The sequence below is a fragment of the Macrosteles quadrilineatus genome, unplaced genomic scaffold, assembly GCF_028750875.1.
Source record: "Macrosteles quadrilineatus isolate MER2022 unplaced genomic scaffold, UCM_ALF_1.0 Scaffold_3__2_contigs__length_128488019, whole genome shotgun sequence".
Taxonomy (NCBI): Eukaryota; Metazoa; Arthropoda; class Insecta; order Hemiptera; family Cicadellidae; genus Macrosteles; species Macrosteles quadrilineatus.
This window is the reverse complement of record NW_026542596.1, coordinates 22625735-22641962: the sequence shown is the minus strand read 5'-3', so window position 1 is coordinate 22641962 and position 16228 is coordinate 22625735. Positions and strand designations below refer to the sequence as shown.

The following is a 16228-nucleotide window of genomic DNA, read 5'->3' as shown; positions in this document are numbered from 1 at the left end:
ATCAATAACAAAGCAAGGCCCAACTGTCATTCCTATCCAATGCAATCCCAGCATCCATTAATCAACAAGATCGATCTTCCAAAATATTTCCGAATCTCCTTCGGTTGCAGACACAATAGTGGCAAGAGAGTTTGATTAATCATTTAATTTATTGAGTGTTAGAATCAATTGTTTGTGTTAGATATTGATTTTGAGTTATTTGGAATAAATAAACTAAAGTTTTTGAGCCTTTGGTTCTAACACAGTAGTCCTTGAAATTATTTTTCTTACTGTACCATTTTAACCTCCATATTATTTATATAGAGTGCTTCAAAACTAAAAATTTCAGAGAGTATGAAGTGTGTTGAAAACAATGATCTTTTCAGTTTAGATAGTAGTTTTTGTTTTGTAACTAAACCATGTAAAAATAATATAACAATAACAGTAAAGATATGTTAGAAATAAAAAAAAAATTGAACATCCTCTGCTATGGGTTCGTCTATTCGTATTATCCATTCGTCCATTTATTCCATCATAACAAGTCTATAATAAGTGTCTTTATCAGACAATACAACAAAATATTTGAACAAAAAATGAGAAAATATCGTGTGAAAATAACAAAATTACTGTTTTGTGAGTAACCATGGATTTTTGATTATTTTATGTATTTTCTACCAAATAAATGCACAGAACAATAACAACACTGAAATAATAACTATAAAAAAACTCAAATTACATTATAATTTACCTTCATATTACTACATACATGTATATTTATGTTTTTATTTTTTTATTTAGGTTGTTCTATTTATTCATACTTTTATTTCTTCCTTTATTATTTTATTATGATTTCATTTATTTTGACATATTGTTTATTTATTTCTTTTCAGGGTCCATTGGGTCCTCCTGGCAAGAATGGCTTTCCGGTATTTAACTTTTATTTATCTTATATTTTACTTATTTTTAAGTTTATATTCATAAGCTTCTATTTTTCTGTGTCTGTTTCTTTCAGAATTGCATTATAAATAAGTTTGTTATTAAGATAGGTAATCAAAAATTACTTTTTCACTAGGCTATGCAAGAGCTTTGAAAATAGTACTCTTATGCGTTTTACAGTACAGTAGCAAAACTTGTTTAATATAAAAACGTCTAAAACTTTAACATTATCTACATTCATTACAGTTTTAATCAGTTTCGTCTACATTTTCAACAGACATAAACTACCTATCTAGGTCTCAAAGCTCCGATATCGACTGAGCCATAGTCGCTAATATTGTAATTGTTGACAATGTTAACTTTAATTCTCAAACTCATATTAAATAATGTTATCAGTAATAATATTCAACTTCCTTCTACCCTCCTACTAAAATAGGAGAACATTTTTATTTCGTATTACAAATCTCTGCTGTCCCATTTCGTACTCATACCCATTCATCGATCGTTTCACTCGCCCATTCTCACTCTGCGCCAATGTTTGAATCCCGATTTGTTTTTTCAGGGCCAAAAAGGCGCCAAAGGGGACCGAGGCTACATGGTAAGACTTTCGAAGCCTCACTAACCCGGGTCCCGCATTTTTACTTCATCTAGATTAGTTGGTTTCACTAATTCTAGATTTGAATTAAATTTTGCCTGTGAGGTGACGGAGTCTTTACGTTTGTCTTGGGTTTTGATCTTGTTTCTTTTCTGATTCTAACTATATAACTATCAGTAACCCTTTTCGGTGTTGTGTGAGTAGTCTGTAGTTATAGCACTAATTGTTTGTTTTAAACGTTTATAGTCTGTTATGACCATTTATATGTTTTTTTATTTCCTTGTTTTTTTCACTATTTGTATTTTCTTACTATGCTATTATACGATTGAGAATATAGATAGAATTTATAGTCGACGTTTTGTACATTTTTGTATTGACACAAATAATAGCGTTTCACAGATAGCCAATAGAGATAAAGGTGAGTAATAATTATTAATATTGTGAATTTTTAAATATTATCAGTTGTTTTCAACTATGTTCACTTCTTTTAAATTCTTTACTTTTGTAATTTTAACTGTTAAAATTTGCTGTTTAAAGTAGTAAGTGGTAGTAGTTTAACTAGTCTGAAAAATCAACGTCATCTGAATTTAGACGTGACAATATATGAATGAATATAACTTTTAATATAGGTTCATGCGGGTTTAGTGAAATTAACCAACGAACTACAGTACTCAGATTACTATTGAACTAATATTGAGTTCATCTGCAACAGTGAACAGTAATTCTGTTTGAAATGATCTCTAAAGTATATTTCCACCAAGTGATACCAGAATGAAGTGAAATTACTTTACCTCGGCTGTGTAAAGAAGCAATCTTCTTCCTGCGATATTGAAGCGTTTAACTTATCGCGTTGGAAGATTTAAAAATAACAGAGGCAATATGGGAACAGCGTTAAGTCAGTTTTCTGCCAGAAGCGACACCTTATTGTGTTTATACGGTTTTGATTATGTGTCTTTTATAGTCTACTGCTATTATGTCGGAGATACACTTAACTTTGTTTATATTGTGTAAAGTTTTGTAAAATTATATTTTGAAGTTGGAATGAGCAATGAAAAAGTTAAATTTAGTAAAAATAACTTTTCAAGAAATCAACTATACTACTGTCAGTGATTAGTTTGAAACGGTAAACTCTGAATGCCTCGTGGTCTTATTAGGCCGTTTTTTATTTTAATATTTTAATTTAAGAGCCTTTAGGGATTTCATACATCTGAGCTTCGTATATGTATTTTTGTCAACGAAATATTAAAAGTTATATACAATTATTACAGTTATATACAATTATTACAGTTATATACAATTATTACAGCTATATACAATTATAAACTTACATTTCACTTCTTTTTTATAAAAATATTATATGGTATTGTGGCAAATCTTAAAAAGTTAAGTGTTTCTTAAACTTTATTGAAATACTAGAAATATTGGTAAAGTACCAGATTATTAGAATGTGGGTTGAAGAACTTAAAAGTTTCGTTCAACTTTCTGTTGACAACATTCTTTATTTAACATTTCAAGAAAATATGATTAAACTTTAAAAACTATTTTCGGTGTTTTCTATAGCACGAATACAGTACTTCTATTCAATAACTTACTTTGTTTAGGTTCTTAATAACTTTTCAAATACTTTCTGCGTGACTAATTCCTTAAGCGAAAACAGCCATGAATAAAAGATTGAACGCTTAAAAAATAACCGTTTTGAAATCTGAAAATTGTGAATAGTGAAATGATAGGGTTCAGTTAAGTTGGAATTTACGGCGGGAATTTAAAATTAAGTATAGGCCTACAATTAAAAAAATCAATTTTTATACTGAAATGTTTAATGGTAGATTGCAGCAGCTTGAACATAATGTAATATTCACACACAGTAACAGTTTTACTGTGGGTTTTATGTTAACTAAATATAAATGGTGAATATGAAATCTTTATTAAATCTATTTCTTACATACTTACATAACACATACTTACAACTTCAACAAAATAAAAATATCATTTATTTCTGAGTCTTCTTTAAAATAAACATAGAAAGACGTATAATAACTCTTATAAACAATATTTTTCTTAATTAAAACTAGGGTTTTCGGAAAGGTAATTTCTCCACGGTTAAAAATGACGTTTTATGGACACAATTCATAAAATCATTAATATTTGTAAAGTGTCCAAATCAAATCTCTTATACTTTTATAACCGTACTTGTTTTTTTATTTACATGTCTTAGAATTAATAGTATAAAATTCATAAGTATTCATCTGTTCAATTTTAAAAAAAAATTCTCCATAACTTTTCTTTTCTCCATAAGAATCAAATGAAAACTTAAAAGACCACTGGGACAGAGCCCTGATGAAATTTCGGGGTAGCGGATTTTTATCCCCCTGGAATTTTACCCCCTGGGCAAACTTGACGTCACAAACCAGGGGGTAAAATTCCGACCGCGAACTTTTGAGTTTCGCGACATCAGCTCGATTGATTAAACGCGGAATTAAACATATATTTTCACGGTTGGGAGTTTAATCAGAACACATCAAATTATAAAAACCTAGAATGTACGGCCCGGAATTTTACCCCCGGAATTTTACCCCCCGGAATTTTACCCCCCGGAATTTTATCCCCGGAATTTCACCCCCGGAATTTTACCCCCCGGAATTTTACCCCCCGGAATTTTACCCCCTGGACAGATATAAATTAGTGAGAATGATTAATTATCGTCATTCAGTTTTAATTTAATAGTAAACATTTTATTATTAAGTAGCCTTTCTTAATTTATATGTAACATTAACTAATCGAACAGGGTTTTAATATTAATTTTGAGATTCGAGTGTCAGTATTCGATCTTTGAAGCCAACTGTTGGTTAATATGATCAAAATAAAACAGCGAATTCTGTTTACTTAGTTGAGATTACAAAATAAATAAATAAAGATAGGCTACTAAATAATGAAATGTTTACAATTGATTAAAAACAGAAATAAGAAAATCAATAATTCAATTTCTAAAATCAGCCAGGGGGTAAAATTCCGGGGGGTAAAATTCCGGGGGGTAAAATTCCGGGGGTAAAATTCCGGGGGGTACAATTCCGGGGGTAAAAATCCGGCCCGTACATCTTCAGTTGCCTAAACGCTAGTTATATGGACAGGGGGTAAAATTCCGGTTTTTATCGCTAATCTAATTAAACACGCTCTGACCATTTTCATTAGACTTCCAAATCCGCGGGGGTAAAATTCAAACTTTTGGCCACTCAGGTTACTACGTCATAGTGACGTCAGCTTTACGCAGGGGGTAAAATTCCAGGGGGATAAAATTCCGGCGACCCGAAATTTCTTGAAAACGCTTCTCATTGTACACCTAGAGCTAAGTTGGAACCTCAATTTTAATTCTTGAGTTATTATTGCTTGAAGGTTTTGAGATATAATGATCAATGAGTGAGTGAGGGAATAAATGGCATTTCCTTTTATAAATATAGAAGATTCCAATTAAATGAATTAAATTTAACTACAATTTAGCTGTTTTTTAAATAATAAAGTGCCAAAATACTCGTTTGATTACAAATTCAAAGGATTACAGAAAGTTTTATCCAACTGGCCAATGTGTGAAAGGCTACGATAAAAACAAAACCTGACATTTAATTATCAAAAGCTTTGCGCAATCGACCCTGGCCGCTAATGGACCAATTAATACGAAAGTTTGGAAGCTAAAAACAATAAAAAATAAGTACGCACATTTGTTCTGTTTCACCCCTATCTTATGTTACAGAATTTTACCAAATATACAGTTTTAGATTTTTCTAAATACAGGCTATTGATATGCTTGTAACTGTAGGATATTTTGTACTTATTTTATATTTTATATACTTAAACATTTGACTGCTTACTATAAAATCTTAGTTCTTTAATACAGTTCTTTAGCTCTAAACTTTAATTGTTAACCAATAATTGGATACAATTAGCCCGCATACTTATAAATCTTTAATATTAAAATTTAATAAATTCAAGATTATGTACAAAATTAACAATTCATACAGAACCTACTCTGACCTCAAAACTATGAAACCTTGCATGATTGACTTATCACATTATTTAAGTAAATAATTGTTTTATAACTCATATATCTGTATGACTCACACTTATTTTCTTTCCAATACAAAACATAGTTTTGTGTAGAAAGATAACGTTGCTATTAGCTAGCAAATATATATCTTTAGAAAGATGGGGAAATGAAATACTGGTTTAATTTACTCTTGGAACCCAACTTGAGTATCTCATCATAGACTCGGAGCCAACGATTTCACTTGCCTTCAAGTGAAAATAAAAAATAACACTCCCCGTAGAATACCCTGCTTATGTACCTGTAAAATTGCAAGTTTACGACTTAAAACATTCATTTAACAATATATTCTTCCTTCTTCTTCTACATTGTATCCCAATAAATAGTTTAACAAAGCCGTTAATGTTTGAAACTGCACCAAAGAACCAGTAAATCCCAAGCTGCAGAACTTCCATTACTACAAATAAATCCCAGGATTGGCTTCAGGTTTAAGATTTATGTTTGATTGTTGATACAACTTAACTAAACTTGTTAATTAATACTCTTACAACTCAGTGCAGTATATTCAGTAGTAACCTTTCGTTATTTAAATCGTTTTCTTGGCCAAACTACACAGCCATAGTTTTGTCGTATAACTGTAAACCCAGACTTTCAAAACAAAACGGGTAAAGAATAGGAACTATATTTTATGTGAAGAAAATCCTTTGCCATAATGAATTTCTTTTACTTTGTGATACCAATTCCAAAGAACGAAATTAAATTACAGAAAAGAATATGAAAACTAAACAATAAATAATATAATTATTTCGTTTTAAACTATAAACTAAATTAATACAGCAATATCGAAAATAGAAAATATGCAAAATATTACCCAATTTGGGTGAACTTGCTTCCAGGTGTCGAGATTGCTTCAAAAAACGTCAAACAAACATACCCAACTAGCTTATTACCCAATTTGTCCATTAGCAGTTCATATGTATTTTGATTGCTTTAGGCCTTGTAACTATACATATTTCACTATAAAGTAATAGTTTGTGCTTCAATTTGCAAACCTATGAGTTAAAAACGGAAAGTATAAATTTGGCAACTAAGTTAATGTATATTGTTGACTCTGCCATCGAAAATAAATAATTTGGTAAAAGAGTATACCCAAGTAACTGTTTTACTTGACTAAGTAATTCAATAAGGTCATTTCCTTTACAGATTTCAACAAATTAATTAATAAATATATGCTGCAGGTAAGTCTGATCAAGTATAAAGTAAAACGAAAGCCTTCATTAAGGATAATTGAAAGGTGCTGCCGGCAGATTGAAATTTCTGTAACGAAGTGAACGATTTAAAGACCCTGTTGAGTGTTTAATTACTACAAGTCCTCAAGGCGAACGATAATTGTTCTGCTGAGATGTCGACGACGATAAAGAAGTCCGTGACTGTAGGTGCGAAATTGTGTTGTCATTTATATCCCCTTATTTTATGGTTTGATTTAGTAAAAATATCAATAAACATTGCGTAAAAGACAATTAATTATTAGTAATGAAAACTATTAAAATAGCAATCCAGAGGTATCCCAGTCCAACCATATATTCTACGTCTTTTCCGTTCAATACTTCAATATTATAAGCTTAGTATGGTATTTTATTTAGTTATTGCACATCTGTTGATGGCTGGAGGAATATAAAAGTGTGAATATTTGTTCTTGTAACATTGATTTCTTAATCTTAATTATAATTAGTAGCTTTTCAGTGGGAAATGTCAAGTTATATAGTGAAATACGACTTAATTTAATTTTGAGCATTCAGTATACGTAACATTTTTAGTTGTTTTATACAAAGTATTTCTACCATCTTAGTTTCCTTAACATAATGCTTGTTGGCAGACGGCAGTATTATAGCGTTTTCTGCAATCCTCACGAAACAGTTCAAATGTTTCCTTACAAATATAAACTTCACTTTCTTTGAGCGTTACATAATAATTTATAAAATTGTTTACATGTTGACGAATGTGCTTCTAAGAAATTAGAGTTAAATCACATCACACAAATAACCAACAGGGGTTTGACATTTTGAATACCTTTGAAGCTTTGTAAACAAAGAATCGTGCAATTTACCACTATGATTGAATGATCAAAACCTAAAACCTCCTCCAAATTTATCAATTTGTTTTCGTACTGAAAAACAAACGAATAAACACATTATTACGGGATTTAGATAAAAGGAAACGCGTTTAGTAACAATCCAACAATGATACTCCCCTAACAGGAGCTCCCCAACTCTCCAACCCCAAAAAGCAATTACGAGGACGCTACTTATCTTGAGAAGTAATCTCAAAATGAAAAATTAAGTGGCCAAGCCTCCGAGCGCCCTCTGATAAAGCCGCTACAACCAAGCGTTTGTCTTCCGTGTTACGCTTGTACTGATGTTTACTCGGTGTCGTTGCAATAAATGTCTGATTATTTACAGCTTATGACGACGGCGTAGAATAGCCATGGAGTAACATTTTTTTTTGTAAAATTTTGACTTTTAATCTCAAAATTTTGACGTTTAATCTCAAAATTTTGACTTTAAATTAAAAATTTTTGACTTTCAATATCAAAATTTTGACTTTTAATCTCAAAATTTTGACTTTTAATCTCAAAGTTTTGGCCTAAAATGTCAAAATGTTGACTTCTATCTTAAAATTCATTGAATTCTACAACGTCGTATTTATTGCAAGTGCTTTTACAACTGGAGCTCAATTACTGTTTAAATCATCTGGTTTTGAGTGTTAAATTACCACCAAACTCCGTAAGTAGGCCTACTATAACCATAGAGATGAATAGATAGACTGGAGTCACTACTCTCTAGTTGAACATAAGAGAAAAGCGTGCAATCAAAGATTGCCGCTTGTTATGTTGGTCATACTGTCTTGGTTGGTTGTACTTGCAAATAATAACTACATCTTTGCGATTAAAAGTCAAAATTTTGAGATTAAAAGTAAAAATGTTGAGATTAAAAGTCAAAATTTTGAGATTAAAAGTCAAAATGTTGAGATTAAAAGTCAAAATTGTAAGAATAAAAGTCAACATTTTGAGAATAAAAGTCAAAATTTTAGTCAGAATTTTACAAAAAAAATGTTACTCCTTGGCCCTTCTACGCCGTCGTATCTTATAACCCTCTTTAATAAAGCAAATATTTAAATCAATAGAGTATGTTCTTACCCATTCCAACACCTTTAGTGAAAGTATTTAAATAGTCAGTATTTTTAGCAACTGTTTTATACACACATTTGCGTAAACGTTTGTAAACACATTAGTTGCATTAAATGCGATTCCCTCTTAAGGATTCTAGTGTTTTTCTTACTGTTGTATGTATATTATTACTCGAATTTTTATTTTAAGCTATTTAAAATGTTCATGCTACAAAATGTATAAACAATATTATGTGCACGGTAGTGTTTTGGTACTTAGAGTAATTCTTGAAAAGCAATCCAATGGTCAACTGGGCTAGTAATTTTATCAACAAAAACTTAAGTGAACTATTGATAAGGTAACAAAATTTTCTACTTTGTTCTTTTTGTCTTTGGCCATAATCTTGTTCATGTGTAATTCAGGTTGCATTTATCGTAAAAAAATACGATTTCAGTTGTTTTGAAAGTGTCATAACAATGAAAAGTCAACGTTTTATTAGTTAAAAAATTAATAAAACCTCTGGTCAGTATTTGTTTGTGTCACTAAAAAGGATTATTTGTGGAAATATAAGTATTTGTTCCCAAAGATTACAATAATGTAATTTTTGAACTATCCTGTATTTCTAATGTGTTAAGGTTTGGTCTACCTTGTTACCTACAATTACTTAAGGAAAAACACGTACAGTACTTAATACCGAATTATAAGCGAAGTAATGGGTAAAGGAATTTCATAGTCACATACTGTATTAAGAAGCTGAGAAAGTGATAAAAACTTTCAGTTGTTATAAAGGCTAATAAAAATATAACGGCCAAAGTGTTAAACAAAGACAATATTATGGGTCATAACATCATAATGTACAGTACGTACTCTTTTTATGTTAACAAAATATAATTTTATCATCACTTTCTTATCATTCATAATTAAATGAAATGAAAAAAATATTTATTTAATCAGGCAAAGTTAGGGCCACATGGCCCTCTCTTACACTTAACCTGTAAATTAATTAAAGAACTGCTTGGATAAATATCTCTCTCTTATTAAAGAGGTTTTTAGACAATTAATTCTAAAACACAACAACTTAAGTCAGCCTTATCGAGTTTCAATATGTTTTTTTTTTTTTTATTAGCTACATAAATATTTCATTGCAATCAGATCCTGTTGCTACATAGGGACCGATGCTAGAAAATTGTTTGTATGATTATTTAATCATCCCATTTTTTTTAGTTCCCCATAGCAGCAAACCTAAGCACTCGTTGAATAAAATGTTATTTAATGGGACAATAGATAGGACTTGTTTAAATAATTCTTTTTGTAAAAATCCAATGACACGAACTTGAATTTACTTAGTCTCCAGATTTTCTTCGACGGGGGTATTTTAAAACACGCTTGTGTCTTACCTATGAAAGAAAAAAAACGGATAAGTGAAATAATTTTACGAACAAACTACAAAAATAAAATTAAAGTAAAACCATGTTTTGGTATAACGTGATTAATGTTAGTTTTTACAAATAAATCCAGCGCGTTTGTCTACAACAGGGTTTACTGTAGTTCAGTTCAAACCCCCAATTATAAAACTAAATTAACCATAACATCTATTTTATTAAATTATAAACGGATTTGTCCTGAAATAAAGCCGTCATTGCTATGAGCAACTGTAATTAAATACCCAGCTAAATCTTTAAATTGTTCCCTTCATTACAAAATTTACCCCAATCTGGCCGCCGGCTTCTTTCAATTATTCCTAATGAAGGTCCCCTCTTTGTTGTACCTGATTTAATGCGCTTTCAAATCGTTCAATTAGACTCAAAACGTGATTATAACCATCACAACTCTAACACCGTCTTACGGTTCTAACTTAAGCCATCTTAAGGCTTTCTAAATTATACCACTGAGATTACAGATAAAACAGTGGTTAGAATATTCGGTTTATTAAAAATAATATCGGGCCGTTTTATTTATATTATATAGGTAGGCCTACCTTTTAGCTACAAACGGTTATTATAAGAAGGAAATTGTTCTTATGTTTATTTCTTGTAACGTTATAAAATATATAGTTTTACTTTTGTGCAGTATATTTTAGTTGGTTATATTATCCCTTAAATTTGATATAATGGAATGTTTTAACAGCATTTGGTAGAAGGTGCTTGTCGGTTTAGAATTAAGTTTATTTTTTGGGCACCCAAGAAAAATACAACCATGAGTATGGATTCTGTTCACAAACAAAACATAAAGATGTATTTTTCAAGAAGCTACACAAAACCATGATTTTATATTGCATCATTTCTAATTTTTTTTATTTGAAATTTTGGCAAGAGACAAATACGCTATAAATCCAAGTTAATGAGCAAAATTCAAAAACATTTAGGTTGCCATATGTAGACCAAAATAAGATTTTTCAGGAGGAAGAGCTGTCTCTGTGTTGATGATTTATCTCCGTTAAAGTAAATGCCGTTTAACAGTATAAAATGTATAAGTTATGCAGATATTTTGTGTAACTATATGCAAATTCACAATATATTTTCTGTTAATTTCAAATTGACAATTCTTCATCTTTTACACTACTGATTGTCTGCCATACTACTGTAAAAAGTAAATGAATATACAATATCAGTTACAATTTGAGCCCTAAACCTAATTAATTAACCTTAACAACCCGCACTACAGCGAGAGGCCTATAGAGCCGGGGAACGGGTAAAGTTGTAATATCCAAGTTGGTAGCTTAGAATTTCTAATTAGTTTAAATGCATTCTCAGTGCTATAAGGGTTGAGATTTGAGATTATCCAGCAAACTTGGTGGACAGGTGTGTTGACTGTTGGACTGTTTCATTTGGTACAAAAGTATATAACTGAAAAATTTGTGTTTTTTACCATTTTAAAGTGAAAAGTAGTTAGTATTGGGTGGTAATTGATGTTTGATAACCACTCATCACATAATAACACTAACCATATTTGAAGATGTGGATAAAAAATATATTTATGAACTTTTTTTCTAAATGACTACTCACTAATCTAATTGTATCAACATTGAAACCATCATCCAAAATAACATCTTGTTAGTTACCTTTTGATTAAACACTTAGAATTATACTTAAATTTATTGTTCAAATTTTTGTAGTATAAATACTCAGTTTTATTACTGTATTTTTTTTCTTTCAGTTTCACAGTTCAGGATATATTGACATTAAGCACAAAATGTTTGGCTTAAAGAGAGAATATACCTAATAGAGTTAATTCAGGTTAAAAAGATAGCAAAGATAATTGCCAAATATAGGTGCGTAGCAGTGTTAAATCATTTTGTTTAGTAAATTAAAGAATAACTTTCCATCATTTTATTAACCAAAGACAGCCTCATTTTGGTAATTTCAATCAATAATTAGACCTGAACAACATTTGGAATAGTTATCAGAATAAATAATACTCAGTTCAAAATATTCGAAATTCAAGGTGATCATCGTCCTTTTATTATTAACAACAGTAAGTCCAATAGCTTAGTGTCTACAAACCCATACAATTATAACCAAAATAATCATAAATGTTTTGTTGAATGCCGACCCAATTAAGATGGCAATGTAAAGGTAGAATTACTATTGCGCTGAATCTCATCCGATGCAATTTCAAATTTAACATTAAATTCCAGATAACAACAGCAGAAACAATTCTAAAGGTCATCCTATTACAGTGTCCAATAGCAATAGCAATGTGGAGCTAAGTACCCTCAGTTTCAAGTGGCAGTTCACAGAATCACCTTAGAACCCGTCTCATTGTAGGGACGTATTTTATTAAGGTTTGTCAACATTGCATTGTTTATATACCTTAAACAAGATAATACTATGCTTATTCTTCTATAATCCAACTTTATTGTCATTTTAGGTAGGTCGAAAAAAATGTTTTAGGATCTACAATTTTATGTGTCTTTAGGTGAATAAGATATTAAAGAAACAAGTGTAATAAAACGTATACATTTAATTTTCCTCCAATCTTAAATTGACTATGATTTTTAGTTTTCACCAGCGAATTGTTTTTAGGATTAAGCACCTCACTAACTATTAACAGCAGAGAAGTGCTTTGATTTTTTAAAATAATTTATTCTTCAGAGTACGGTAAACTTAATGTTTCTTCCTAGAACAGAAACTAGTTTTTTTATACGTGTTCAAAATTACTTGGTGTGAAACTTGGAACACGTGCATTGATTTTAAAATTTAACTGGCCAGCAAAACCAAATGGTATTATCTTTGTAGAAATCTGTTACACTTAGTTCAAAACCTAAGGGTGAATGCTGCTCTAGATTTCTGACTATATTTGTGGCCATACAGTATGTAATGTTAATGTATATTAATAAGTCATGCTAATACTAAACCAATGTAACAGTTTATGCGACTGCACCTCTTCTGAATATCGACAAAAAGGTTCCAGTTCGGTATTTAGTACCTGTATACTAGCAACCGTGCCTGCACCTAATAATACCTTTATACAGTGGGTATATTCACATATCTTTTATCCTGCCGTATTCTGTATTCGTTGAATATTTGACCTGAACCTATTATCATGTATATTTTACTAGTTCTAGTACCGTCACTCCACCTATTCCTGTCTCTTTTTACCCAGTAATTTACCAACACTACATGGTAGTATCATCGCTACAAGAGCAATGTATACGTATACCTTACGTGTAACCGTTCCTGTAACCAAAAATCTTCACCTTTGTGTCTGCCAATCTATTAATTATTCTCTATTTTCTCAGTATTTATCTAAGTACTCTTTTAAAACTAGTCCTTAGTGTTGATAACTGTCTATATTTAGTGTCACTACATAGTTCCAGTGACCTCACTTATACCTGTTCCTAGTAACTGTACCGTTTTCTCGTACCTGTATCCCTACCGGCACAGCAGTGGAGGCGGGAGAAGAGTTATAGTTTTTATTAAGCTAATAATCGTTCCTGCTTCGCAATTATTGTTGATTGTAAGGTCGACGTCGGCTTCTCTAAACCAGTTTTGATCATGACCAGGTTACACAGAATGAAGGCTGGGAAGCGACCGTCTATGGGGTATATTTAACGTTCATTTAGTAGGGATTTTGTAAAAAACTTTTTGAATTAGTTAATTTTTGTTCATGTCTCATTGGCATTATACTTTTGGTAAAGTTTATTGATAACTGAAAGAACACCAACTGATGATTAAATGTAACTGTTGCTAGCTATTGTACTTGTATAATATTGTACTTAGTTAGGCCATAATGCTCTTTTTTACGAATTATCATTCTATGTCTTACGGTATACGTTAAACGAAAAGTCTGACATAACTTTAAAAATATATTGTTTTTTAACATCAATAGCAGTCATTGAGAGTATGTTTTAAAACGTATTTTGACTCAATAAAAAAACAAATGCATGACAAGTTATGGGTGCCTATAGTATATAAATAAATTAAGTAGCTCGATTAAAAGATCCTCGCCTATATATAGTGAATCAATATAAATACGGTACAGTAAAACCATTGCGGTGCCTAAAACGTGTTTATTTTATAGTTCGACGCTAGAGTGTTAATGCATGTTCGATAAGTTCGTTGTTTGACATAAATAAATCCCTTTAACAAGATGCAGTCCACCCCATGTGATTTATTTATCCTATTAAGCTGTGATAACATTCCGAGTAATCTATTTTGTCCTAGGCTAATTGTCAAACGTTCGATTAACCTGAGTTTTGGATAGTACACATGAGAAAACCTAGTATCATTGTGGCTCATTCATATATTTATCAATATGGGGTCCCTAAACAGATGCATTTCAAATGGCATTTATTTACCTGTAAAATTAAATGCAAATGTTATGCAATTATATCAATGAGTTAACCAGTTTTACTGTACTCAAATCGTATTTTTTAAAGTTTATCAATTTTCTATTCATTTCTTTTGTAACATAGGATATATTCTTAATTTGGATGCCATCACTTTGTTTGACAATATACATTTGCTTAAAGGACTGTACAATATAATGTTTTAATCGTGTTATATAATGTAATCAAGATACATTAGACATTATACAACATGAAGCGGATGATGAGCAGCTGTCAATAACGATGCATTTCCATTGACTATGTACTACTTAATTACCTGTCAGACAGTATATATTTGCCCAGAAGATATCAACGTACATAATTATTGTACTAATCAAGACACATTATATTATATTGTAACGTTGTATACTACATTATACAACACGTAGCTGTTGATAAGGATATGTCAATAACCGGCATTACAATACATCAATTACCGGTAACGTTTGAAATTATACATTGACCTTAAAGATCAATATGTGCAACTGCGTTGCTTGATATATTGAACATTATAAAACTTGAAGCTGATCCTGATATTTCAATAATCTGTATTACATTTTATACGTCTTTAATTAAACATTGAACCTAGAGACATCAACATATACAAGTGTATTACTCACGATCAACATGATCCATTACCCATTATACAACATGAAGCCGGTGATAAGGATATGTCAATAGCCTGTGTTACACGTCATCAATTAATTACTTGTTAGACGCGATACATTTGCCCAAGCGATATCAACGTATACAACTGTTACTCACGAGAAACCATTTACACACCATACAACGTGACCATTTGAGATTATACATTGCCTCTGGAGACATCAACATATATAACTACGTAATTCAACAATGTACATTAAACATTGAAGCATATAGGGATATGTCAGTAACCTGAATGTAATATATTAATCAATTATCTGTTTGATATGATAAATCTTCCTTGGAGATATTCACATGTTGAGTCCAAAGGTTTATTTAAATATACAAATGTATTTAATAGAATCGAAAGCATATTTAGTTAAGCTTCATATTTATCTAAAGGTAAATAACTTTATAGATATTTAATCTCTACATGTTTACCTCTTACATGTTGTTTTAGCTCAAATTTTGTTTATGAAGTTTGATTAATCATAGAACAGTTTGAAACACGCTGATATTTTAAATATGCTCACATCAAAATTATATTTCTTTGTAAGACGATGTTGAAATTTGTTTTACAGTATCATTATTATGATTAAAAGAATTGAAAAGTTGTATCACAGAATAATATTTTATTATTATTTACTAATGGCATTACACCATTTGTGTAACCGTGCATTTTTTCTCATTCGAAACTTTTGTCATACGTTTTATCGAACAGGTAACCCTATTGTTTATTACTTATCTCTAAGTATATCTGACAACTAGCAATAATAATACCCCCGCCGCAGCAAACCTGCAGACTAAGCGAATTTCCATTTGACTGATTGGATTTACACTGAAATGTCTACATAAAAATATAACATTTATTCCCGATTTAAATAGAATTAGTTTAACAAGTACTTAGGTTTGCTGCATCAGGGAGGGTAAAACTTTTTTTTGTAAAATGTTAATAGTTAGTAAGAAACAAAAAACATTTTCCAAATTTGATCAAAATATGTTCATAAACAAGCAAACTACAACAGTTTACTCATTCTCCAT

At 30.6% G+C, this 16228-nt stretch overlaps 1 protein-coding gene across 1 annotated transcript in view; it reads left to right on the top strand.

The window, feature by feature from the left end:
• Positions 1-874: 874 nt before the first annotated feature.
• The window catches only part of LOC128990516 (collagen alpha chain CG42342-like), a 159535-nt gene continuing 144181 nt past the window's right edge, over positions 875-16228 (top strand). The window contains exons 1-2 of the mRNA XM_054412909.1: positions 875-905; positions 1478-1513. Of these exons, the coding sequence (XP_054268884.1) occupies positions 1511-1513 (3 nt within the window). The 5' untranslated portion in view covers positions 875-905; positions 1478-1510. The remainder of the gene's footprint in view (positions 906-1477; positions 1514-16228) is intronic.